General features: G+C 49.8%; 1 protein-coding gene across 2 annotated transcripts in view; it reads right to left on the bottom strand.

Moving 5' to 3' along the window:
• LOC134063562 (girdin-like) overlaps positions 1-27,500 on the bottom strand; it is a 69,782-nt gene that overhangs the window by 5,935 nt on the left and 36,347 nt on the right. The window contains exons 10-31 of one of the 2 annotated variants that reach the window (XM_062519137.1): positions 27,062-27,220; positions 26,026-26,172; positions 25,341-25,485; positions 23,581-23,750; positions 21,546-21,683; positions 19,021-19,818; positions 18,066-18,338; positions 17,611-17,738; positions 17,139-17,277; positions 16,750-16,926; positions 16,432-16,593; positions 13,917-14,194; positions 12,346-12,489; positions 11,701-11,887; positions 10,504-10,649; positions 9,235-9,327; positions 8,123-8,325; positions 7,386-7,427; positions 6,027-6,110; positions 4,002-4,208; positions 3,611-3,676; positions 1,892-1,981 (exon numbers count right to left, since the gene is read on the bottom strand). In XM_062519137.1, coding sequence (XP_062375121.1) covers positions 1,892-1,981; positions 3,611-3,676; positions 4,002-4,208; positions 6,027-6,110; positions 7,386-7,427; positions 8,123-8,325; positions 9,235-9,327; positions 10,504-10,649; positions 11,701-11,887; positions 12,346-12,489; positions 13,917-14,194; positions 16,432-16,593; positions 16,750-16,926; positions 17,139-17,277; positions 17,611-17,738; positions 18,066-18,338; positions 19,021-19,818; positions 21,546-21,683; positions 23,581-23,750; positions 25,341-25,485; positions 26,026-26,172; positions 27,062-27,220 — 3,976 coding nt within the window. The remainder of the gene's footprint in view (positions 1-1,891; positions 1,982-3,610; positions 3,677-4,001; positions 4,209-6,026; positions 6,111-7,385; positions 7,428-8,122; positions 8,326-9,234; positions 9,328-10,503; positions 10,650-11,700; positions 11,888-12,345; positions 12,490-13,916; positions 14,195-16,431; positions 16,594-16,749; positions 16,927-17,138; positions 17,278-17,610; positions 17,739-18,065; positions 18,339-19,020; positions 19,819-21,545; positions 21,684-23,580; positions 23,751-25,340; positions 25,486-26,025; positions 26,173-27,061; positions 27,221-27,500) is intronic. The other variant, XM_062519138.1, reaches the window with a different exon arrangement.

Here is a 27,500-nt window from a genome sequence, read left to right as displayed (position 1 = left end):
AACTCGTATTTCTAGCGATACCCAAACCTTACCCATTTCTAAAATCTGTGTGTGGAAAAGAGAACACCAAGGAGCCCCAAAACCCAAACAACATGCAGCCCAGTGCCATACGCCACGTTTGAGACAGAAGTGGGGTTAATGTTAGTGGACACACACAGGTGCTGGACGCAAGCAGTGTGTCTGTACCTCTGGCACTGCAAGGCGAGGAGAGGGAGAGGGAGAGGGAGTTATTATAGCTAATGCTAGCGCTGGTGGTCCTGCTACTATGGCGACGGCCGGGTCTGGAGGCTGGACAGGGATGAGATGAGATGGTGCGCACGCACGCACGCACGCACGCACGCACGCACGCGCGCGCGCGCGCGCGCGCGCGCACGCACGCACACACACACACACACACACACACACACACACACACACACACACACACACACACACACACACACACACACACACACACACACACACACACACACACACACACACACACACACACACACACACACACACACACACACACACACACACACACACACACACACACACACACACAGCATGAGAACGAGTCACACAGGGGCAGCAGATGGCACAAGGCAGGCGGCCCGTGGCACGGCGCCATGTTTGGATCCACTCGCCCGGTGACAGACATGAGCGGTGGGGAGGAGAGGAGGAGGGAGAGGAGGGAGAGGAGGAGGAGAGGAGGAGGGAGAGGAGGAGACCCTTCTGGAGAAAAGCCCGGAGGACCGGGGGGGAGGAGGAGGAGGAGTCGGAGGAGGGGTGGTACAGTGGGGGAAGGCGGAGTCAATGGACGGGGAAGGCGGGACACTAGTGAGGGCGAATGGAGAGAGAGGCGGCTCATAGAGCAGCCATACACAACCAGAGACTTGCGCTGTGAGTGAAATCAGCTTGCACCTTTGGGTGGAGGAGTGTGTAGGACATGCCGGACCCCAAATACCCCTAATACCCCAAATACCCCAAATACCCCCAACACCAACAGTGTCCACCAAAGAGCGTTACAGTCAGCAGTCCAGAGGGTTGTCAGAGTGGACAGAAATGGACAATGGGTACAGACGGTGATGGGAAAAGATGACCTTATGATGTTGAGTGAGAGATGGGAGATGGGTTTATATGACTTGAGATGTGAGATGGGTTTATATGACTTGAGATGTGAGATGTGTATGAGTTGAGATGTGAGATGTTAGATGTGATATGTGTGTATGAGTTGAGACGTGAGATGGGTTTATATGACTTGAGATATGAGATGGGTTTATATGACTTGAGATGTGAGATGTGAGATGTATATGAGTTGAGATGTGAGATGTTAGATGTGATATGTGTGTATGAGTTGAGATGTGAGATGGGTTTATATGAGTTGAGATGTGAGATGGGTGATGTGTATATATGAGTTGAGATGTGAGATGTGTGTATGAATTGAGTTGTGAGATATTAGATGTGAGATGTGTGTATGAGCTCAGATGTGTGATGTGTGTATGTGATTGAGATTTGAGATGCGTTTATATGAGTTGAGGTGTGTGATGTGATATGTATGTATATGAGTTCAGATGTGAGATGTGAGAGATGTGTGTGTATGAGTTGAGATGTGTGATGTGATATGTGTGTGTATGAGTTGCGATGTGTGATGTGATATGTGTTTATATGCGTTGAGATGTGAGATGTGAGATGTGTGTGTATGAGTTGAGATGTGTGATGTGTGTGTATGAGTTGATGGTGCGGTGGTGTGGTTAGTGTCCAGTGGCACACATGTATGCAGGTGAGATGTGAGATGTGTGTATATGAGTTGAGATGTGAGATGTGTGATGTGTGTATGAGTTGATGGTGCGGTGGTGTGGTTAGTGTCCAGTGGCACACATGCATGCGGGTGAGAGCCACTTACTACTACAGATGCTACAGGGGACTCGGCACATGGTGGAGGAGGAGGAGGCGAGGGAGGACGAAACCTGGGCCCTGCTAATGAGCTGCAGGCCTGTCCAACGCAACACAAACATCGGGCTGTGACAACTAGACCCCTTTACACACACACACACACACACACACACACACACACACACACACACACACACACACACACACACACACACACACACACACACACACACACACACACACACACACACACAAGCCCTCTCTCTCGCTCTCACTCTCTCTCTCTCACACACACACACACACACACAGGTAAACACACACATACACGCACAGTCGCACACAAAAACACAAACTCTCCCTCTATCTCTCTCTCTAACACATACAACCCCCCACCCACACTTACGCATCCGTCCACAAACACATAACCCCCCCCCCCCCCACACACACACACACACACAGGTCTTGCTGGCTACATAGGCGCTGTTAGGCATCAGCCGTCTTTGCATATGAATACTCCAGAGTGGCGGCTGGTTTGGACCGCAGGGCTGAGCGACTCCCATCCCCAGGACACACAGACGCGCATCCCTGCCTGTGGGCCTGCAGCAGGGAAGCGCCCCTGTCTCTGAGACCACACTGTGCTACACGGTCCTGCACTGTCCTGTCCCCACGGTCCACTGCGCTCTGATATGCACCGACCGGACACTGACAGGGCACCGACCGGACACTGACAGGGCACCGACCGGACACTGACAGGGTCCAGCCCTAACGTGACTCCTCAGCTGTGTGCTGACTGCTCACGCAAAGCCGCTGAGAATACTCTTTTTTTTTGCACATACAGGAAGCGAGTTGCCTGGACTAAATGGAAACATGGCGCCCGGTCATCATAAAAACAGACACAGTCAGGCGGAGCTGGGATGGAGACAGATGGACGCTGAGCAGTTCAGACTGGCTAGATGGAATGAGGGAAATGAGGAGAAATTGAGGTCAAGATGTTGTTTACGAACACTCTGCCTCCGCACATGGTAGAGTGGCAGACTGATCAGCATGAGTAAATATATCCTAGTGTTTTCTTTCAGTGTTCTCACAGCACTGGAGACTCAGGGAGGAATTGCCTGACATTTAGTCTGCCGTGTGCCGTGCTATTCGGTTGTTAAGTCCGACGTCACGGACCCAACAGCTTTTTTTGTGAAAGGATGTTTACTAGCACAGCCAGACGGTTTTTGCAACTTGTAAACTTTGTCATCATCACCACCGTTTTCGCGATTGTAAAACAAAGTTAGTTTAAACTCCCAAGTTTAGCGATTTTAACTTTAAACTAACAGAGTCATTACTATAATTGACGGTCTATGGAGAACAACAAGGGACTCTGAAAGCCGTTGGACCCGGAGAGAGATTTATTATCCCATTATTGCCTCATCACATAATAATGGAATTGAATGGAGCATTAGCATTTGGAGTGTGCTGTGTTATTGAACGCAGCATTAGCATTTGGAGTGTGCTGTGTTATTGAACGCAGCGTTAGCATTTGGAGTGCGCTGTGTTATTGAACGCAGCGTTAGCATTTGGAGTGCGCTGTGTTATTGAACGCAGCGTTAGCATTTGGAGTGTGCTGTGTTATTGAACGCAGCGTTAGCATTTGGAGTGTGCTGTGTTATTGAACGCAGTGTTAGCGTTTTGGAGTGCGCTGTGTTATTGAACGCAGCGTTAGCATTTGGAGTGCCACTCTCACCTTGCGCTCGTGTTCCGCTGGGCTCCTCTGAGGATGTGGGGGTGACGTCCTCATAGGAGGCGTTGTCTGTTGGCAAGGGAACGGAACACGTATTACAAAACATCACTGACAAGGACAAGGGCAGGGCAGCACTTCAGACGAGCCAATGGACAGCAGAGCTTGAAAAGGTTTGACGTGTCCAGAAGAGACAAAAAAAGAGCTGTAATGCTGCAAAAATGCCTGTTTTAATTTCAAAAACGGACTCGCCAAAATACTCGCACACACTTATTCAAATTCACACAAAAAACTATTGCCTTTTGTCTGTGACAAAGACATGCACAACACGTTCTCCTGCTGTACTCAGACAGTGTCAGTGCTGATGGTCAGTACTGATGGTCAGTGCTGTCTGTACCTTTGCCCTTGAGCTTCTGCTTGCTCCTGTGCCCGGCGGGCAGGCTGAGGGTGGCGTAGTTGATGGCGTTGGTGGAGTAGGCCATGGGGCCCAGTTCCTTCATGCGCTGCCCGCCAGGGGCCGACTCCTCCGGGTCGTCCAGGTTGTCGGTGCTGCCGGCCCACTGGCCCCCGGCCTGCGCCATGGTCTGAAGCAGGTCGTTCATGGCTGGACAGAGACGGACGGACACGAAAAGGCTAGATTAGATGCCCCGCTGTGCCCCGTGGCACCCTAGTGCCACCCTCTCCTTACCCCTCCCTCACCACACATCTCCCAGTATGAGGGGGTAGAGGGGGGGCACAGTGAGCACCCAGACAAAAGTAGAGAGCGACAGAGAGAGGGGTGAGCGAGAGAGAGCAAGAGAGAGAGAGACAGAGAGACTGAGACAGAGAAAAAGAGAGAGACAGAGAGAGAGAAAGAAAGAGAGAGAGAGAGACTGAGACAGAGAAAAAGAGAGAGAAAGAGAGAGAGCAAGAGATAGAGAGAGAGAGAGAGAGAGAGAGAGAGAGAGAGAGAGAGAGAGAGAGAGAGAGAGAGAAAGAGAGGGCAGTAGGCGGGCATGCAAGGGCCTCTTGCGCCTCACGCCGGTGGCCTGAGACACACAGCCATGTTAGCGGTGGCATGCAGAGTTGAAATGCAGCCGCACAACTGAGAGGACAGACAGAGAGAACAGCAAAGATAGAGAGAGTTCTGGAAGATTGAAGAGAGAAATACAGAGTTCTTGAAGATTTAAGAACAGACAGAAGAGAGAAAAAAAGAGAGAAATACTAAAATAACACCAAAAACACTTAACGACTTATTACACAAAACTAAAACAAAACAGATAAAGTGTTCAAATACAGCACTGTTGAGGTAGAGGGAGGAAGACCAAAATGTAAAGAAAGAAATGTAAATTTGAGAGAAGAAAGAAGGAAGAAAGGAAAGACAAGGTAACTGAAAAAGAAAGAAAGAAAGAAACAAATAAAGAGGTAGAGAGAGAGACAGTGTGAGTCTGCACACTCCATTTCATTCCCAACACGGTGGCTGCGAAGAGGGCAGAGGATGCAGTGAGGTGGTGCGGTGGTGGAGCAGTGGTGGTGGTAGTGGTGGTGGTAGTAGTGGTGGTAGTGGTAGTAGTAGTGGTGGTAGTAGTGGTAGTGGTGGTAGTGGTGGTGGTGGAGGAGGCGGTAGTTACTGGACGTTAGCCATGCCTGCCATGCAGCAGTGACAGAGGGCGAAAGATGGGACACGCCACTCACACCACACACACACACACACCACGAGCAAAGATGGGGCCACAGGCCACACACACACACACACACACGGCCAGAGATGGCAAACACTACACAACACCGATGCCCGCCTGCTGTCTGGTACCAATAGAGCTACTCTACAGGCGACACTTACACACAGGTTAGTGACAGGATACTAAAGAGTTAAGGGATGGTAAAGAGACATTCTCACTCTACAGTTAGCTACTGGAAAGCACACAGGCTACAGGCTATAATCAAATGGCTACAGTATGGGCAGCTATGCTTAGCTAGTTAGCTATGATTGCTAGTATCTATTATCTACCGCAAGTTAAGGTTCTACTTCGGTACGAGTTACCGGGGTTACGCTAATATCAAGACAAAAACACCACAATACTCCTATGGCTCTATTGCTTATCCTTGAGTACATTCGCTCTATGTGAGAGAACGTCTCCATGGCAACTGCACTATCTTCAGCTACTGGTGCTAACATGCAAAAAACAAAAAACAAAAAACAGGGAAACTACTTGAGGTTCCCTAACAGGTTCCATAGCAGTGCTTAGTGAGGCGCATAATTGTGAGCTAAACTGACATCAACTCTTAAGCTAAACAAAAAAGACCTGAGCACAGAAACGACTAAAAAAAAAAAAAAAAGAGGAGGAGGAGTCGGAGTCGGCGGCAGGCACAGGCCAAAGGGTGGAGGTGGGGGGGGTGGGGGGGTGGGGGAGGAGGTAGGCTAGACTGCCAGAGATCTTACACATGGACCGGCGGTAGATGGCCTTCACTTTGTCTTTGTCCTTGGGCCTGTTCCTCATAAAGGGCAGGCGCTTCAGAGCCGTCACTGGACAGACAAGCGGCCACAGCACGAGGAGTGACCACACGTGAAGAGGCCAAGACACGGCCGAGTGGGGAGATGGAGGAAAAGAAAAAACAAAACAAAAACAGGGAAGGGGAGAGAACAGATGGGCGTTAACAATGCTGACAGCAAGGGGAGAGGAGGGGGGACACACCAATGCACCGACGACCGACTGGACATAACATGAGAGAGACACACACACACACACACACACACACACACACACACACACACACACACAATCTCTCCCCCACAATCATGCACACATACACAAACTCAATCAGTTTCTCTCTCTCTCTCTCACACACAAACAAACACACGCACAATCTCACTTGCTCACAATTATGTACACAAGCACAAACTCAGTCGCTCGTACACACACACACACACACCATCAATCTCTCACTCACATTCATTCATTCTCTCTCTCTCTCTCTCTCTCTCTCTCTCACACACACACACACGCAATGACATAAGACATATCACCACTTCAATACAAACACACAGAAACACTGGGATGGCTGTGAAAGAGGTTGAGAGACCCAAGACAATATGCTGGCAGCCAAAGACTTGACGTGGACACCACACACAAAAGGGTGATGCTTTATTAAAGGGTGCAATTGAGAGGACAATATGGGGGAGGACACCAAGGGAACTGCAGTGTTGCTTTACGGAATGCCCAGAAGGAGCCCTTTGTATTTGCACAGGGTGGAAAAAAGCCCAGAGATTCAGCAGGCCTGAGATCTATCTTAAAGTCTTCCTCAGTAGTGGATGCTTATCCACAGCACTGGAGCCCAGGGGCTCAAGTGGCACTGGTCCAGTGACTTCTGTCTGACCACAGCACAGTGCTGATACAGTTACAACTGAGCCTGGGCCTCCACTGAATAGCAGGACTAAAGAGAGTTCAATGGTTTTTGGAGAGAGTTTGTGTCTCTGAGACAAAACTCTTTTATTATATCCCTCACCGCAGTCAATCTGAGATTAGTGAGCAGGATATTACGTAACGGAAAACATTAAAGAAAGGATCATAAAGAACACACACACACAAAAACGTATAGAACAGTAACTGGGCTAATGTGTCAGTTACTAATGGGCTATTGGGCCGTTCTTAACATGATGCATTGCACCTTTTAATAGGTATGGACACTGAACGATGGGTCACAACGTGTTCCCGTGCCCAGGGGGGACAGGACATCTCGGCTATGGACCCCCCCACCCTGTCCCCATCCCACCCCACCCCCCACTCCCCCAGGAGCATACCAGTCGAGGAACCCTGCGATTGGGTGTGCTGAATTTTCTTCCCTTTTTTGCCAAAGAGAGAGGGAAAAACAAGCAACACACAGCACGTGTTAGCCCCACACCAGCACAGCACACAACTACACACACTCCCAGCAACAGGATAGGAGTCAGCAAACCATTAAAGCCTTTTAAGTCCCCCCCCCCCCCACCCAGGCTCCGTTTTCCATGAGCTGTTCTCCCACTGCCTGCCTGATGGACTGACTGACTGACTGACTGACTGGAAAGAACAGGAGTGGACAGGAACTGGGCTGGGTCCACTCATGGCCTTCTAAAAATGACCCACAGTAAAACTCCATCTGACCTCATCCATCCATCTAACCTCACCTGACACTTTCTGTTTGGTTAGAGGAGAAGTTTCTGGAAAAGGCCTGAGTGATTGCGTACTGCATATGGCTTAGCTGCACTGGCTTCTGTGATCAATAGAAACACTTTTTCCCCTCAGAGAATTACTGTAATGCTAGAAGCTACGCACTGTTAGCGCTAGTTCACACATAATCAAAAACGTAAAATCCGGGCCATGCAAAGCGGCTGAGATTCCTGCTTAAGAGCAGCTGGTCAGACGTTCGACTGCCCTGTCATGTCCTGTCCTGTCCTGTCCTGCCTGACCTGTTCTCCCGTCTGACCAGTCCCCTATCTGACTGCTGAAGGACGTTAGGGGGCAAGTGCGCCCCGGTTTGGTGCGGGCGCCGGACACTCACTGTTGCTCCTCTTGTGCGTGAGCGTGTCGTCCAGCGAGTTGGAGCCGGAGCCGATGGACGAGCTGTCCTGGCTGTCCAGCGGCACGGACAGGAAGCCCTCGCTGGAGTCGGAGCGCGTGGGCGTCAGCGTCAGGGAGCGCATGCGCTCGCGGCTCTTGGGCTTGATCAGCTTCTTCATCTTCAGCGTGATCCAGTTGCCCCGCCTGGAGAGGGGCGGAGTGGTAGGTAGGGGGTGGGAGGGAGGGGGTAGGGGGCAACACAGAGAGAGAGAGACACATGGGGTTTCTAGAAGCTCAGAAGGATCCGGTGAGGGATATTTAAGTTGCAGCCTGAGACTTTGGGGGGGAGCATATTTAAAAAAAAGAAAAAAGAAAAAGAAAAAGAACAGCCTCTCAGTACACACACACCTGCAGTGGCTTACAGACCAACTCATGCAACACAGGCGGAGACAGATGAGAACACACATGAGCATCAGATGATAAATGAACAATATGACACATCCATTTCATTTATCAGACAGGGGGCACTTAGCACTTAAAGGTTCACAGCGTCTCATGTATCTAACTAGGCCAGGGAGTCTGCTTTTGTTTTTGTTTTTGTTTTTGTTTTGTTTGGTCTGGGGTAGGATGAGGGCACAGAGACTGCATGTGTAACGCTGCAGGAGTTGACATGCAGACAGGTGAACACACAACAAACAAATACCTGCTAATCCAGGCTCTGAAACATGAGCACAAAATGAGCCGATTACTCCCAGTGCAGGCAGATACACACGTCTGATAGAAACAGCACTCGTATCAAAGGCACTGAGGATTTACACTACAGGGGTGTTATTATGAGAAGTCTGTCGTATCACAGATATTAATTCAGGTACTCCCACTCTGTACACACACACACACAAACACACACACACACACACACACACACACACACACACACATTCTCTCTGACCCACACATACAAACACACATACACACATGCACAGGAGGACTACTAAGATGTCTTTGCTAGGTTTAGGGTTTAACTGCGATCGTCTGCTGCGTTAGCCAGCGCTACGAGAGGTCATGGCACGAGCAGCTGCTCAGGCTAACTGCTAACGGCGCACATATGCTCACCTGCGTGGGGGAGAGGGGTCATAGAACTTGTACTGGTCCATTATCTTCTCTTCCAACTTCTCCTTCTGTCTCCTCAGCTCGTTCAGCTTGTCACTGCGCCAGGAACGGAGGGAGGTAAAGAGAGGGAGCAAGAGAGAGATAAAAAATGGAAAGGAAAGAAAGAGGGAAAAAAGAAAGAAAGAAAAAAGAAGGGAAGAAAGAAAGGAAAAGAAAGAAAAAATTAAAATAAAGGAGGAACAAAAGACAAAAGGGAAAATTGACAAAATTAACACTAGTTTGATATTAAATACATAAACAATAAGCAGACAGTCCCCAGCGCTGTGTGTGTGTGATATCGGGAGGTCGGGCCCTCCAAAAGAGCAGTGTGTGTGTTATGAGTGTGGAGGTCAGGCCCTCCAAAAGAGCAGTGGCAGTGAGAGGCACCAGTAAAGCTGGGACTTAGTGCTGGGCAGAGTAGCATAAGGCTATGGGGTTACAGCTCAGTGGGTGTGTATAGTATAGCACAGGGGTTATAGCTCAGTGGGTGTAGAGTATAGCACGGGGGGTACAGCTCAGTGGGTGTAGAGTATAGCACGGGGGGTACAGCTCAGTGGGTATATAGTATAGTACGGGGGTTACAGCTCAGTGGGTATATAGTATAGTATGGGGGGTACAGCTCAGTGGGTATATAGTATAGTACGGGGGTTACAGCTCAGTGGGTATATAGTATAGCACGGAGGGGATGGTGGGGTTACAGCTCAGTGGGTATATAGTATAGCACGGGGGGAATGGTGGGGTTACAGCTGAGTGGGTGTACAGTATAGTACGGGGGGAATGGTGGGGTTACAGCTGAGTGGGTGTACAGTATAGCACGGGAGTTACAGCTCAGTGGGTGTACAGTATAGTACGGGGGGAATGGTGGGGTTACAGCTGAGTGGGTGTACAGTATAGTACGGGGGGAATGGTGGGGTTATACAGCTCAGTGGGTGTACAGTATAGCACGGGGGGATGGTGGGGTTACAGCTGAGTGGGTGTACAGTATAGTACGGGGGGAATGGTGGGGTTACAGCTGAGTGGGTGTACAGTATAGCACGGGAGTTACAGCTCAGTGGGTGTACAGTATAGTACGGGGGGAATGGTGGGGTTACAGCTGAGTGGGTGTACAGTATAGTACGGGGGGAATGGTGGGGTTATACAGCTCAGTGGGTGTATAGTATAGCACGGGGGGGATGGTGGGGTTATACAGCTCAGTGGGTGTATAGTATAGCACGGGGGGGAATGGCTGCCCACATGTATTGCCGCTGCTCCACGTGGAACAGGTCCTTGCTCTCCATGGTCTGTTCCAGCAGCGTCCGGTTCTGCAGCATCAGGGTCTGGATCTGGTCTAGCAGGTGCCGGTTCTCCTCCTCCAGGTTCCCCTTCAGCTGGCTCAGAAGCTGTGGGGGGGGTGGGGGGTGGGGGGGGGTTAGAGAGAAGATGTGCTTAGGCTCATGAACTGACAATATCATGCAAACACATGCGCATAAACGGATAATCCAGTCTGCATAATCCACCACCCCAGCAGGAACAGCTGGCTAAAACAGAACAGTTTGCCTCCCTGAAACACAATACCAGGACATGCCAAAGCACTCTCCTTTGGGACGTGCTACTGCCTAATGCTTGCTAATGTCAGAACTTCTGCGTTCCGGAATGTTCACACATTCCTTAGGTGCACATTTGTCTCCACAGAGACCCACTTGCCTTCATAAATCACGCTCGACCCAATGAGAATGTCAATACTTCCACGCAGAGCCAACCTACACTGGCACGACAGTGGATTGGAGTGCGGCTTTATGCAGGCTTGAACTCTGCCTGAACCGAACTCCTCCGCTGTCTCTCTCCGTCTGTTTCCAGCAGGAGCGTAATCTCATCACTTCCTCATATTACACCCAGTCGATGACTGGACGCGCCTCGCCAGAGTACCTTACAAATAACTGCACTGCGAGTGCAGAAGCACAGACATCAATCGATGGAGTCAAGGACACTTGAGGGATGGACTTGTTTATTTACTGTGGGCGCTTGGCCTGGAGGGTGTTGGAGGAAACAGCTACAGTATGTATCTACTTGTGTGTGTACAGCTATGTATCTACTTGTGTGTGTACAGCGTGGGGATACTGAATGATGGAGTTGTTTACCTACTGTTGGTGTGTGTCAGAGTTGTTCTGATGTTGTTGGGGGAGATCTTAACAGTTTTTCCGTTGACAAAAATGTAATGGCTATCTAGCTTTAATTTGGGTCACGGATCCATTCAGTCAGCTTCTGGCCAGTCAATGCTGGGTGACCAGAAGCAGTTTTGTTTGAAAGGAATCCTATTGGATACCATGATTCAAAAAAGAGCTTGGAAGCCATTACACGTTTCACCCAACATTTAGCATGAAATGTAATACTTTTTAGGACCTAAAACTTTTTGTAACGACTTGCATGTGACGTGGCGGTACGCTGCCATACCTCACACTGATTGGTCAGTTTGGTGGAGGTGATGTCCAGCTGCTGATACTGCTCCTTGAGCTTGGAGAACTCGGCCTCCAGACGCGTCTGCTCCAGCCTGGCGGCATTCAGCTGGCTCTTCACGGCCTTGTGGTCAGACTGCAGGCCCTCGTTGTCCTTCACCAGCTGCTGATACGTGTGGTTGAGCCTGGACAAACCGCAGCAGAGGGGAGGGGGGGGGGACAATCGGCTTAGTTATGCGAGGCCAGTGAAAGAGGTAAACAGCAGACACTTTGATGATCGTGTTCATGAAAGATGCCGTTCTTGATTGTGGTAAAAGACTCTGGAGTTGTATTGTGTAAAATAGAGTGAGAGGAACAGCCAGCCAGAGGACACAGAGGGGAGAATATTGCTCAGTTCCACAAACATAGCAAAAGACTATACATCACTGACCTCACCATTAAGCATGCAAGTCTTCTACAAGACAAGTCACAAGACCTCAAATGGAGGGATGCAAAAACTCATTTTTAAATTCAAAGCACAACTACTGAAATCCTTCAAAAGAGAGGACACACAGCTTGCGGTGCAGGTCTGTGTCCACATAGGACGGCTGGGGTGTCCAGCATCCCATAATACCCCCCCCCCCCCTCCTCCTCCTGTACTGACCGGTCATGCTCGTCCTTCAGCTTGCGGTACTCTGCGGCGGTGGCCTCGTGGTTCTTGTTCTCGGTCAGCATCTTCTCCTGCTCGCCCTTCAGGGCCCTCTCCAGCTCCTCCAGCTGGGCCTTCTGCTGCAGCAGCTGGTTGTACCTGAGATGGGCGCACACACACACACACACACACACACACACAAGACAGGCATGAGGCAGCATGACGACACCGGAGGTTACAGCTCAGGTGACAACACAACAACAGTCAAAACCAGTTTACATTCAAAAACTGTTTACCGGTACATACATACTTGTAAAATATAAACATAAATCAATGGTTACCACAAATGAAACAACAACAGCTATAGAGGATGAAAGTGAGGGATAAAAAGGGTTTTTATTTTTGGTAAAGATATATCAGTGTCATCTATAAATACCACACATATCAATGTCCAATTTAATATTGAGGATTGTTTTTGGCTTAAAGTGTAAGGACCCAGATACAGCTCCACTGGTCACTATTATCATTGTTTTGTTGTTGTTTTTTTACACCAGAATCGCGGTAGGCTCTTCTCATTCGTCTTTTTATCTATCCTCCCTTCCTTCCTTCCTTCCTCAGTCCTCCGGCTCGTTCCCACTGATCTATAAAGTACACTGGGGCGGCACCAATGAGATAGTCTATCCAGTGTTCTTTATAGATCAGTGGGAACGAGCCGGAGGACCGAGGAAGGAAGGAAGGAAGGGAGGATAGATGAAAAGACGAATGAGAAGAGCCCAGTGTGTACCGTAATTTCCTGACTATTAGCCATGGCTCATATATTGATTTTGCTAAATTTCTTCAGCTACGAGGTTAATACATGGGGCCAGTTAATATGGTGTTAATATGGTTTTGTTTCCTTTCACTTGCATAAAACACTTTGCATAAAACGCTGATACGCAATGCGGCTTATATGCGGGAAATTATATTGACCCTAACGGCGCCAGATCTCGGCCGCTGTAGACGGCCCAGACTGCCCGCGGCGTGGCTCACCTGTCCTCCAGCTATGAGGTTAATACATGGGGCCAGTTAATATGGTGTTGATATGGTGTTGATATGGTGTTGATATGGTGTTGATATGGTGTTGGCGTGGCTCCCCTGTCCTCCAGCTATGAGGTTAATACATGGGGCCAGTTAATATGGTGTTGATATGGTGTTAATATGGTGTTGATATGGTGTTGATATGGTGTTGGTGTGGTCACCTGTCCTCCAGCTATGAGGTTAATACATGGGGCCAGTTAATATGGTGTTGATATGGTGTTGGTGTGGTCACCTGTCCTCCAGCTATGAGGTTAATACATGGGGCCAGTTAATATGGTGTTGATATGGTGTTGGTGTGGTCACCTGTCCTCCAGCTATGAGGTTAATACATGGGGCCAGTTAATATGGTGTTGATATGGTGTTGATATGGTGTTGATATGGTGTTGGCGTGGCTCACCTGTCCTCCAGCTATGAGGTTAATACATGGTGTTGATATGGTGTTGATATGGTGTTGATATGGTGTTGATATGGTGTTAATATGGTGTTGATATGGTGTCGGCGCGGCTCACCTGTCCTCCAGGTCGCGGTGCTGCACCTCCAGGCTCTTGTGGCTGCTCTTGAGGCCGCCGTGTTTGCCGATGAGCGCCTCGTACTCGGCGGCCTGGCGCTCGTGCAGCGCGGCCAGCTTCTCGTGGTCGCGCAGCAGCTGCTCGTAGATGGAGCGCAGCTCCTCGCGCTCCCGCAGCGCCCCGTCCCGCTCGCCCTCCGCGCTCGACTGCTGACTCTGCAGCTGCGCCGTCTGCGCCATCAGCGCCCCGCTCTGGGAGTTCAGCGTCGAGTTCTCCACCTGCCGCGCACACACACACACACCACGCACACACACACCACACATGCGCGCGCGCACACACACACACACACACACACACACAACACACACAACACGCACACAACACACAACACACACACACACACATACGCACACACACACAACACGCACGCACGCACACACACACACAACACACACACGCACAACACACACACACACACACACACACACACACACACACACACACACACAACACGCACACCCACAACAAGCACACACACAACACGCACACACAACGCACACACACAACACGCACACACACAAAAAGCACACACACGCACACACACACACAACACACACACACACACACACACACACAACACTTACGCACACAACACACACACACACACAATGCACACACACACACACAACGCGCACACACACACACCAAGCACACACACACACACACACACACACACACACACACATACGCACACACCACACACACACACACACACACACAACACACACAATCAGGAGGATGTCTGAGAAACGTACAGCATTCTCAGTGCATACTGTATATGGAGGCTTTTGACCTATTTCACGGGTCAGTGAATGACTTGGAAATGAGTAGACAGGAGAGAGACAGGAAGTGGCTTTGTGAAATGTACATGGTTTGGACTGGACCCAGGATCCCTGTGGACACCGCGCCCATATTTGGTATAGGACACAGATGCTACATCTCTTCCATATGGAGGACATCACCACGCTGCTACTGCTGGACTGGCCTGGACTGGACTGGACTGGCCTCTGTGCTGTAGAAGGGCGCTGTTGGCACACTGATCAGATAATCCTACAGAGTACAGCCCCCTGGACTGGCACTACACCAGATTATTGGGCATTAGGGGGCACAGCGCCATGAGCTGATGTCTTTCTGACTGGCACATTTTTGCACGGTGCCAGTTTGCCCTGCTCAACAACACTCTTTGCAAGCACATTTTTTTTTTTTTGCGGGCACTAATGGAAAGTGCTGGGAGCAGAGGGAACGTGTAATTACTCTCGGGCACAGCTGCAGGAAAGCTAAACTTCCACGGCTAAATTTGACTAGACTCCACTCGACTCTGTGACCTTGTTTTTTTTATATTCCTCCTCTCTCTCTCACTCTCTCTCTCTCTCTCTCTCTCTCTTTCTCTCCTCTCTCTCTCTCTCTCCTCTCTCTCCCTCTCTCCAGACTGATGTTGGGGCTGGATTTAACATGGGGATTTCCCTCTGCCATCACTCAGGCTTGACAGAGACAGTAATCCATGACAAGAGGTTTGATCTGGACGCATTAGGCGGAGCAGAGCAGGACAGGCTGGGTGAGAGGGGGCACCAGGCCACGCCAGTGGGCAGAGCAGAGGAGGACAGGCTGGGTGAGAGGGGGGCACCAGGCCACACTAGTGGGCAGAGGAGGGGAGGACAGGCTGGGTGAGAGGGGGGGACGAGGCCACACTAGTGGGCAGAGGAGGGGAGGACAGGCTGGGTGAGAGGGGGGCACCAGGCCACACTAGTGGGCAGAGGAGGGGAGGACAGGCTGGGTGAGAGGGGGGCACCAGGCCACACTAGTGGGCAGAGGAGGGGAGGACAGGCTGGGTGAGAGGGGGGCACCAGGCCACACTAGTGGGCAGAGGAGGGGAGGACAGGCTGGGTGAGAGGGGGGCACCAGGCCACGCTAGTGGGCAGGGCAGAGCCAGGGCTGGAGGGGCAGAGGAGGAGGACAGAGCAAGATGGAGGTCAGACCTGCAGTGTGTGTGTGAGTGAGAGTACAAGAGATGCTTGGGGTCAGGAGTAAGGGATGGGGAGCAGACAGAGAGAGGGACACACACAGAGATAGAGAGGGAGAGGAAGAGAGAGAGAGAGACAGAGATAGAGAAAGAGAGAGCAACTAGAATTCAGACATGCAATTAGAGAAAGTGAGGGAGAGCTTTGGCAACACTGTACCCAGACAGTCATGCTAATAAAGCTCCTTTGAATTGAATGGAAATTGAATTGAGGGGGAGAGAGAGAGAAAGAGAGAGAGAGAGAGAGAGAGAGAGAGATACATTTGTTTGACTGCTTTGGCAACATGAATGTCTTGTTTGTCATGCCAATAAAGCATCCTTGAATTGAATTGAATTGGGAGAGAGAGAGAGAGAGAGAGAGAGAGAGAGAGAGAGAGAGAGAGAGACACACAGAGAGAAAGAGACAGAGACAGAGAGTGCGTGAGCTGGATCTGAGACCTGCAGCTTGGCGTTCTGGGTCTGCAGGGTGGTGTTGTTCTCCTGCAGAGAGGCGGTCTGGCGCTGCAGAGCCAGGATCTGTGCCTGCAGGTTGCTGCTCTGGGTCTCCAGCTGCTTGAGCTGCGAGCGCAGCGCCTGCTTCTCCGCCTGCAGGGTGGCGTTCTGTGGACCCAAACGCACATCACGTCACGTCAGATCCGCACGGTTAGAGTTAGACGCGTCTGGGCCGCAACGTCTCAAATTACACGGCTGTATTTAGAAAGCGGTGTTTAGCGGGGCGACGCGCGCCTGTGATGTGGCGGTGTGGGGCTCACTCACGTTCCTCTCGACCTCGATGAGGCGATCCTTGACCTTGAGCAGCTCCCGCGTGGCCTCCTGGCTCTCCTTCTCCCACTTGTGCACCACCTGCGAGTCCTCCCCGCCTCTAGAGGGCGAGCTCTGCACCATGCGCTCCTCCTCCTCCCTCTGGCGCAGGGCCTCGTAGTTCTTCTTCACCTGCACAGAGCCAACAAGAGATTTGAGGAGGGAGAACAGCAGCCAGCGCAAGCAATCAGATACCATCTACAACAGCGGCCATGGTTCCATTCTCTTTATTCTTTTATAATAGCTACTATTACTACTACGCATTCCTACATAGTATGAACTTCAACACATGCTAAATAAAATGGTAGTGATCTTAAGTGTTGGTGTTCCAGAGTAGCACGCACTGTTTTGAGCTCCTGCCGCAGCTGCTGATTGAGGTTGGAGGACTCCTGCAGTCTGGCCTCCAGGGCGGCGATCTTCTCCTCTTTGATCTCCAGCGAGGACTTGAGCGTCGACTCCAGTTTGGACTCCAGCAGTTTGTACCTGCAGCAATGCACCAGTAATATGCAAACTCATTCAAAACGGGGCTCTCCTCGAAAGGCCGTTACTACTCACGCAGATAAGGAAATCACTACCAGGAAATGACCAAAACACAGCCAAGATTGCTGAATGCATATACAGTTTCAGAAAAGTAATGACTTTATAGGGTTACAGTTTTTAAACCAACTAAGTTAGTACTTTTGGCTTTTACTTTAGGTTTATTCTGTGGGATCTGTCACGATGGCTATATGCTTTTAGCTGATACTGGACTACTGAGTGTGGAGGTGTGAGCTCATATGGGGAAAGTCGCATATTATAATAACATTTGCATATTACCGGTCGTCAGAGCTCTGCTCGTCATGCAGAAGGCGCTCCTTGTTGAGGCCGATCTTCTCCAGCTCGTGAGTCAGCTTCTCCAGATCGTTGTTCATCTGTTGGGTCTTCAGCTTCTCACTCACCAGTTCCTGGGCCATCATCATCAACACAGTGACTCACACAGCACTGACGCAATCGGGCTAATGAAGGCTCATTAATGCTCATTAATGCTCATTTATGACACGGCTAATCGGCCTCCATTAATGTTTTACTATCTTGAGGCTGCTTACGCAACATCAAGTTTGTGGCCTACTCATGTTGCCTTCAAAATAATAAGTTTTCTGTATTCCTCCAACAACGTTGGGTTTATAATTTTGTACTCTCGTAAAAAAGAATTTAAAGAATTGCTTAAATCTGGCATCAGCAATACACCAAAATTGGTATTCCAGCATTTCCTCATCAATGAACATACATACCTCTCTTAACGTAACCAGGGTCTTCTTATCAATGGTGGCCTGTTTGATCATCTCCTTGCTCTCCTTCTCCAGGTCTTTGACTCTGTTGCAGGAGTCTTTCAGCGTGCTCACTTCCTTGTTGAGGACCCGGTTCTCCTTCTCGAGGTGGGAGATGCGCTGGTTGTCGTCGTCCAGCTTGGAGTCCCTGATCTCGGCCTGCTGCCTCAGCCTCTTGTTCTCCTTCTCCGTCTGCTTCTTGTCCCTCTCCAGCTGCGCGCTCTCCTGCTCCAGCACCTTCAGGGTTTCCCCATACATTGACTTATTTGTTATTAACTTAATTACTTATTACTGCTCTGGGTTGTGTGATTCACCTCACTGTGTGTTCACTGTGTGCTGTGTGTTCACTAATTCGGTTAAATTGGGTTAAATGCAGAGAACTGAATTTCCCTCACGGGATCAAAAAAGTATATATTCTATTCTATTCTATTCTTATTTGTGGCGGCCCACCACAATATCAACACTGACCACCACACAATGATTTTATGTTGTGCTACTTAAACTAGATGAACTCCTTTCATTGTAGAGCTATGCACACCTTTGTGCAGCCTCTCTGTTCCTCAACAAACATGCATACACGTTTAAAGAATACATTTTTAAAAAAATCCAGCAAGGATTGTTGTTGATGACGGCTAAATCGCAAATTAAATCCAGTTGGCATCATAAGTACATTGCGCAAATTTGTTTAAAATTTAATCGAATCGAACAAATCAAAAACATTCGAGTGAACGAAACACAGACATCAAGCTCATAGACAGCTACATGGACAGTTCTCATTCACTTTAAAACCCTGACTGGGCTGTTGCTTTAGTAATCCTGTCAAACACTCATTTCGATTCATTTGCGCAAATTTGTTTAAAATTTGCGCACAAACACACTACCACCACAAATAGAATTAAATTCTGTGGGAAACACTGACCTTGTTCTCCTGCTCCAGCTGCTCCAGGCGCTTGCTGGAGATCTTCAGCTCCTCCAGGCTGCGCTGTAGGCTCTGGTTCTCCGCCTCCACGTCCTGGAGCTCCCCCTCCAGCTGCTGGATCTTGCGGCTGCCGTTCTCCAGCGCCTTCTGGAGCCGCTGGTTCTCCGTGTCCAGGCCCTGGCAGCTGGCCTCCAGCCGCTCGCTCTTCTTGGACGAGGCCCTGAGCAGCTCCAGGCCGCGCTTCAGCTGGCTCCTCTCGTTCTCCAGCTCGCGGTTCTCCATCTCCAGCTGCGCCGCCTTGGCGCCCGCCGACCGGAGGCTCTCCGCCGCGCGCCGCAGCTCCAGGTTCTCCTCGTCCAGCTGCGCGTTCTCCTTCTCCAGCGCCTCCAGCTGGAACGCCGTGCCTCTTAACGCGTCCAGCTTCTTCTTCAGCTTGCGTGCCTCGGCCTCCAGCTCGGCGTTGTCGCGCTCCAGCGCCTCCACCCTCTCGCAGGTGATGCCCAGCGAGGCCAGACGCTTGTGCAGGGCCTCGTTCTCGCGCTCCAGCCGCCGGGCGTCCAGCTCCAGCTCCTCGGCGCGCTCGGCCTTCTCCCGGTGCAGCTCCGCGTCCCGGCGCAGCTGCTTGCGCTCGAACTCCAGCTTGTTGAGCTTGCCGCTGGTCTCCTTGATGGACTCGTGCAGCACCCGGTTCTCCTTCTCCACGTCCTTCACGCGCGCCTCCGCGCCCACCTGCGAGCGCTGCCGTAAGGACGACACCGTCTGGGTCAGGTGCTCGTTCTCCTGCTCCAGACCCTTCACCTGGACACATGGACACAGAGGGGGGGGGGGTCAGTGGGGGTCAGAGAGCCAATCAGAGAGGCTAAACAAACGGTCACTTCAGATTAATATTACGAGGGCTGAGAAGCAAGAGGGCGCAAGTGACATTTCACCAACTTTACAGGAGAGCCAAAACAAATCTAACTGCTTCTATATGTCCACCTTTGGTTTTTGTTCAATAACTTTATATTTATAAATATTTTACTTCTATAAATGTGTCAGTTAGAAAGAGCTCATCAAAAGCTTTCAGGTGATAAAACTCAATTTTGACCAAAATGTCACTTACGCCCTTTTGCTTCTCAGCCCTCGATTTTATGTCTATCAAAAGCAATGGGTTCCTCCAACGCAATTGGAAAAACAATTTTTACTTCATTGATTTGATTTAATGACCATACAACCAGGCTGGTAGAATTTGGTTTCAGTACAGTTCTTGGTATAGGTTACATTAAAATATTATATTCATCAACTTGTTGTATTAAAAACAGTTCAATCGTTTAGATGTACACTGCATTTTCTAGCAGTACAATTGCATGTACACCAACATGAACTACTTCTGAAGTAAATGGCGTTACTCTTTATTCATATTGCTAAATGCTACATCATTGTAGAATGAAGAACATTAAAGAAGGTGTGACAGTGAGTGTAATAAATAAGTTAACTACAATGGTGAGTTGTAACTGAAGCGATTACAAGCCCTTTCTTGGAAGCCTGTGTCCATTGAGCATAGCCAACAGTCTACTCACTCTGATTGATTGGTGTGTGTGTGTGTGTGTGTGTGTGTGTGTGATTGTGTTTGTGGGTGGGACCGATTCCAACTGCCTTCACCAAGATGGCATGCCATGAGGCAATCACTCTCCGGCCATTTGCTCTTGTCCAGCTCGACTTTATGAATGAAGCCTTTCTGCGTCAGTTCTCCATGTTGTCTGGCGCTCATTTCCATGGCCTGCACCTCGAGCCTCTCCCATCCAGGGCCTGCAGCGCACACAAAGGCTTCCCTCTCTGCTGCTCAAATTCAATCCAGACACGTCCAAATGAGCCCTAATGCTGTTTGGGCCATGCTGCATTCCCAATCCAATAAAACCAATACGTCCTGCCCCCAAAACTCCTCCAGCACTGATTTGTTTTTGTTTAAACGCAGACATGTTTGATTCTGCAAAACAACACGCCACAAATCATCCATGGGCTCAGCTCCGCCTGGCTCAGCCTGCTGTGCTGTGCTGTGCTGTGCTGTGCTGTGCTGTGCTGTGCTGTGCTGTGCTGTCTTGGCCTGCTGTGCTGTGCTGTGCTGTGCTGTGCTGTATGGTGTTGAGTGTTGAATGTTGTGCTGTGCTGTGCTGTGCTGTGCTGTGCTGTGCTGTGTTGTGTTGTGTTGTGTTGTGTTGTGTTGTGTTGTGTTGTGTTGTGTTGTGTTGTGTTGTGTTGTGTTGTGTTGTGTTGTGTTGTGTTGTGTTGTGTTGTGTTGTGTTGTGTTGTGCTGTGTTGTGTTGTGTTGTGTTGTGTTGTGCTGTGCTGAATGGTGTTGAATGTTGTGCTGTGCTGTGCTGTGCTATACTGTGCTGTGCTGAATGGTGTTGAATGTTGTGCTGTGTTGTGCTGTGCTGTGCTGTGCTGTGCTATACTGTGCTGTGCTGAATGTTGTGCTGTGCTGTGCTGTGCTGTGCTGTGCTGTGCTGTGCTGTGCTGTGCTGTGCTGTGCTGTGCTGTGCTACCTGTCTCTCCGAGTTCTCCCGGAGCGTCTCCAGGGTCTTCTCCAGCTGGGCCTTCTCCTTCATCAGGTCGCCGCTCAGGCTCTCCGCACTCCGCAGGCTCTCCCTGTCCACACGCAGCTCCACCTCCAGCTGCTCCAGCTGCGCACACACACACACACACACATGCACACACACACACACACACAGATCATGCACACAGACACACACACACACACAGATCATGCACACAGACACACACACACACACAGATCATGCACACAGACACACACACACACACACACACACAGAGATCATGCACACAGACAGACACACACACACACACACACACACACACACACAGAGATCATGCACACAAACAGACATGCACAGACACACACACACAGACAAATCACACATGCACGCACGCAAGCACACACATACAGAAATCAATCAGACATCAACCCACTTGCAACGATTACATAAATGTATAAACAAACAATCAGATGGTTGGTTGCAATAAATATATTGAAAACTATTACTCCGATACATGTGCCCTCACTCTCTCCCACACACACACACTCCCCCACACACACACACACTCACATAGCCCATTAGAGCCAGTGCAGACATAATGCGGAGGCTGTCTGTGGGCAGCCGTAGCATTTGAGCAGTTAGCAGGGGGTGGCATTAAAGGGGCGGAGGATGAAAGGAGGAGATCTCACAGCTGTACTGCACGCCTGTCAAGTGCTGCACGCTGCTGCTGCCTGCTCTCTCTCTCTCTCTCTCTCTCTCGCCCTCTTCCTCCTCTCCCTCCCTCCATCCTTGCGCCCTCTTTCCCCCACTCTCCCTCCCCCTCCCCCTTTCTTTCTCTCGGTCACATCCCCCACACTCCTTCCATCTCTCCTCATGTCTTCCTTTGGTCCCTCTTTCTTTCCTTCTGCCTCCATCTCTCTCTCTCTCTCCCTCTCTTTCTATCTCTCCATCTCTCCTTCTTAGCTTCCTCTCTCTCTCCCCCTCTCTGGTGGAGGCCCAGTGCGACTGGGTTAATGATCACTCTCTCCACTCACATCCTTCCAAGGTGAAGAGAGAGGGAGGAGGAGAGGAGGAGGAGGAGGTGAAAAGAGGAGGAGGAGAGGAGGAGGAGGAGGAGGAGGGTGGTAACAAGGCTGTCTGTATTGTCTTCAATCAAACGCTTTTCACTGCAGCTGTGGGTATCGTTCTAAACAGGCTTGGTTCGCCTCACACACCCCCACACACACTAAATGACACCACCGGTTACATTTTCAGTGCAGACAGACTGTGTTTTTGAAGCTAGCTTCCGTTTCAAATTTATTTTTTCCCCCCTTTTTTTTACAGCTTTCTGAACTTGACGTGCCTGCTATTGTGAGAGAAATTGCGATTTCATGCCTTTTCATTCCAGGCTTAAAGCAAAGGCTTAGGTCTCTGAAAATAGCTCTTGGAGTCACCAGCACTCAAGTCAAGAACGCACGGAAATTATCCTCAAGCTCAGTTTGTCTTCTTCATGAACCCAAGTCTGAATCAAACAACCAACTATTGTGGCTACAGATGTTGCAGTGTAAAATACTGAAACGTGTGTGTGTGTGTGTGTGTGTGTGTGTGTCTGTTTGTGTGTGTGTGTGTGTGTGTGTGTGCGCATATGAAAGTGAACATTGTGTGTGTATACATATGTGCTTGTTAGTGAGTACCGGTATATGTGAAAGTGTATGTTTGTATCTGTACAGTGTTTTATTATTGTGTGTGTGTGTGTGTGTGTGTGTGTGTGTGTGTGTGTGTTTACACATTTCTGTGTGTCTGTCTGAATAGGTGTATGTTTGTATCTGTACAGTGTTTAGTTACTGTGTGTGTGTGTGTATGTCCATGCATGTATTCCTGTGTGTCTGTGTCTGAATGTGTGTCTGAATGTGTGTGTGTGTATTTGTGTGCAAGTGTGTGTGTATTTGTGTGCAAGTGTGTGTGTGTGTGTCTGGGGCCTCCTACACACGCAGACCCAAAGCGGAACAGAGGGGTGTGTGTGGGGGCGTGCTGTGCTGCGTACCCTCTGCGTGAGCCTGGTGACCTCGCGGTCGGCCTTGCGGAGGCGTTCGCCCGGCTCGTCTCCCTTCAGCGCCTCCACGGTCTTCAGCAGCTCCTGGTTCTCCTTCTCCAGCTTCAGCAGGCGGCTCGACGTCAGCTCATTCACCTCGTGGCCCAGAGACTTCTGAGGTACTGTAGACATGCAACCACACACACACACACACACACACACACACACACACACACACACACACACACACACACACACACACACACACACACACACACACACACACACACACACACACACACACACACACATAATATTCTGTGAGTAATCCAATACAACATGACTAAATTGAGTGCAGCCAACACACACACACACACACAGACATAGACACACACTCTACACATTTAGTGACTCAGCTAATATTACACAAAAATTCCAGAGAGTGTAGCACATAGGTGCTTACAGTCAGAGGCCTGAGTCCATTGTTATTGTTTAGCAGGTCTCATTCCTTTAAAACAAACAGTGGTTTATCCTGCTTTAGGATCGGTTAAACTCATTAGCGTCCCAGTCAAAAGCAGGCTTGGAGCTAATCCAGCTCTCCCAGTCATTAGATATTAATTACAGGAATCAATCATGTGTGACTAAGCGTCGGCCGGCCCAATCTGTTGAGTCGGGTGGACGAGGGCAGGGCTGGCGCACTGTGGACAGTGGGGTTCTACGGGCCTGGGGCCCACAGGCTGTTGCTACTGCTATCGCTAATGCTAACGCTAACACAGAGGTCTTATCCAACATGTTTGCAGCAGGCCAAGGGCCTCGTGGCTGATAGACACAGAGAAGGGACCCCCCCCCCCCCCTCCTATTAGCCTACTGCAGGTACTTTAGAGCTGTGTTGCAGGGTATTGATGCTACAGTGATATTGATCATAACTTTGTAATGCGTTGTAATGCTTTGTTTTCTAATCAAACTGGCCTAACTTTAAAGGAAAACATTTAAGTGGCCTACTTTGTGTAGTTAATGTAATTGTCTAATAATATTAATCTATTTTTTTAACTATCCCACCCCGCCATAGCATCTCTGAGGAGGACCCCTCTTGATGTGTCCAGACCCCCTGTTGATGAGGTCGGTAGTAGACTATAGTAGACGGGGTTACCCTCGGCGAGGTCGGTACTAGACTAGCGGGGTTACGGTACTAGACTAGCGGGGTTACCCTCGGCGAGGTCGGTACTAGACTAGCGGGGTTACTCTTGGTGAGGTCGGTACTAGACTAGCGGGGTTACGGTACTAGACTAGCGGGGTTACCCTCGGTGAGGTCGGTACTAGACTAGCGGGGTTACCCTCGGCGAGGTCGGTACTAGACTAACGGGGTTACCCTCGGTGAGGTCGGTACTAGACTAACGGGGTTACCCTCGGTGAGGTCGGTACTAGACTAACGGGGTTACCCTCGGTGAGGTCGGTACTAGACTAGCGGGGTTACCCTCGGCGAGGTCGGTACTAGACTAGCGGGGTTACGGTACTAGACTAACGGGGTTACCCTCGTCGAGATCGGTACTAGACTAGCGGGGTTACGGTACTAGACTAGCGGGGTTACCCTCGGCAAGGTCGGTACTAGACTAGCGGGGTTACTCTTGGTGAGGTCGGTACTAGACTAGCGGGGTTACGGTACTAGACTAGCGGGGTTACCCTCGGCGAGGTCGGTACTAGACTAGCGGGGTTACCCTCGGCGAGGTCGGTACTAGACTAGCGGGGTTACGGTACTAGACTAGCGGGGTTACCCTCGGCGAGGTCGGGCGTCTTGGAGAGCTGCTCCAGCTCCCACCCCAGGTGCAGGGACTCGTCCATGCTCTGCTTCTGCGCCATCTCCAGTGTCAGGTTCTCCTCCAGCAGCTCCTCGATGCGCTTGCGGTCCATGTCCCGCTCCTGCGGGGAGAGAAGAAAGAAGTCAAACATTTAAAGAAATAAAAATGACAAGTAAACACATCCTCAAACGGTCAGATCAGAAATAGAAACAAAATAAACATGCAATAGTATCCTCATATAAGCATCTCCTTTTTTGGTTACAGTGGTTATAAATAAGAAAAGGGAGTTGTAATAATAATAAAACTATGCTAACTATGCTAAACTGTCCACTTTAAAAATGAGGTTCATCAGAGTTGAACCTGTATGCACTGCTAACTTTAGCCATCCACACTCCAGCCCCACTCTCTCCAGACTCAGACTCAGACTCATAAATGCGTAAACACACACTTGGCCAAGGCATACACATGGAGAGGCTGACGCTGCACACACAGAGGAATGTCCACAGCATGCCCCCCCCCCCCACTCCCCCCCCCCCTCCCTCCCTCGGCGCTCTTCCTACTGAGCACGCTCGGTTCCTCACCATCTCCTTGTCGTGGAGACCCAAGGCCCAGTGTGTGTGTGTGTGTGTGTGTGTGTGTGTATGTGTGTGCGGTTCCTCACCATCTCCATGTCGTGGATCTTGGCCTTGAGCTGCAGGTTCTCCTTCTCCAGCTCGTGCAGCTTGTCTGAGCGCGCTCGGTTGCCCTCCAACTGGTCCTCCAGCATGCTCTTGGTCTCCAGCAGCACCTGGTTGTCCTCCTTCAGCTCCTGAGGGACGACACACACACACACACACACACACACACACACACACACACACACACACACACACACACACACAGCGGGAGGCCATTAGCCATTAGCCATCAGCGATGACCAGCGCCATGCAGCTGGAGTGCTGCTGTGTTCACGCTTTCAGCAGATATGAGAATCTGTCTCTGGCTCTTGCAATAGAACAGAATAGAATAGAATAGAATAGAGTAGAATAGAATAGACTAGACTAGAATAGAATAGAATAGAATAGAATAGAATAGAATAGAATAGAATAGAATAGAATAGAATAGAATAGAATAGAGTAGAATAGAGTAGAATCGAATAGAGCATAGCTTTATAGATAGACCCAGAGCCGCTCTGGATAGAGACCTTAATAAATTTTGAAAACACCCATTGTCGCAAATATCTTTATAGGGCTCTGGAATAAAGTCCTTGCAATAGAACAGAAGGTCTTTAATGTCAGTTTGTAGAGCAGCGAAATATTCTTATAAGAACAGGCCAAAAAATAATGTGCAAAGATAATAATGTCAGATAATAGGAGGTTCTCAGTGTTTGAACTTCTACTGGATATGAATGGAGGACTATAACATTATATTCTTTTAATTTGTGTGAGCGGTTCCCAAAGAAAGGGGAAATCCTTAAAGAAGGAGCAAATATTAAAGATTATTTGGGAGTCAAAATGTCATTTCCTTATTAACTACCGTGCACGACCGCTTGAGATTTACGATCATACAGAGCCTACGGATTGTTTTAGCTTTAGACGTGGATTCAGGCTTGGCAAAGCCATCAGTATATAAATGTACAATCTAAACACGCTAATCTCTTTCCCTTGTTAGGAATGGCCCGTGGCTGTGCTACAATGCACTGATCACAGGATGTTTACCTCAATCCTGGCCTTGTAGAACTCAATGTCATGGAGCCTCTCCTTGTAGCGGCCGACTTCGCTCTCCAGCTTGTCCACTTTAACGGCCTTCTCTCGCAGAGCGTCCAGCTCGTCCCGGTAGGCCCTGGCCGAGCGTGCGTCAGACAGCAGCTGCAAGTTCTGATGGACACACACACACACATACACACACACACGATAAGCATATCAGTCACATCACTCACACACATGACTGAACCAGCACTAGATCTTGACACAGACACACAAACACACACACACACACACACACACACACACACACACACACAGATAGACAGATAGACAGACATACACGAACAAACACAAACACCAGCTCTAATGTGGATCATATAGCATGGCTTGCATGCCCATAGATGCGGGTGGGACTCTGCTTAGAGAGCCCCAACATTTGAATGTTTACAAT

Source organism: Sardina pilchardus, chromosome 18 (assembly GCF_963854185.1).
Source record: "Sardina pilchardus chromosome 18, fSarPil1.1, whole genome shotgun sequence".
NCBI lineage: Eukaryota > Metazoa > Chordata > Actinopteri > Clupeiformes > Clupeidae > Sardina > Sardina pilchardus.
The sequence above is the reverse complement of the archived record's forward strand: the minus strand, read 5'-3'. Positions and strand labels throughout refer to the sequence as shown.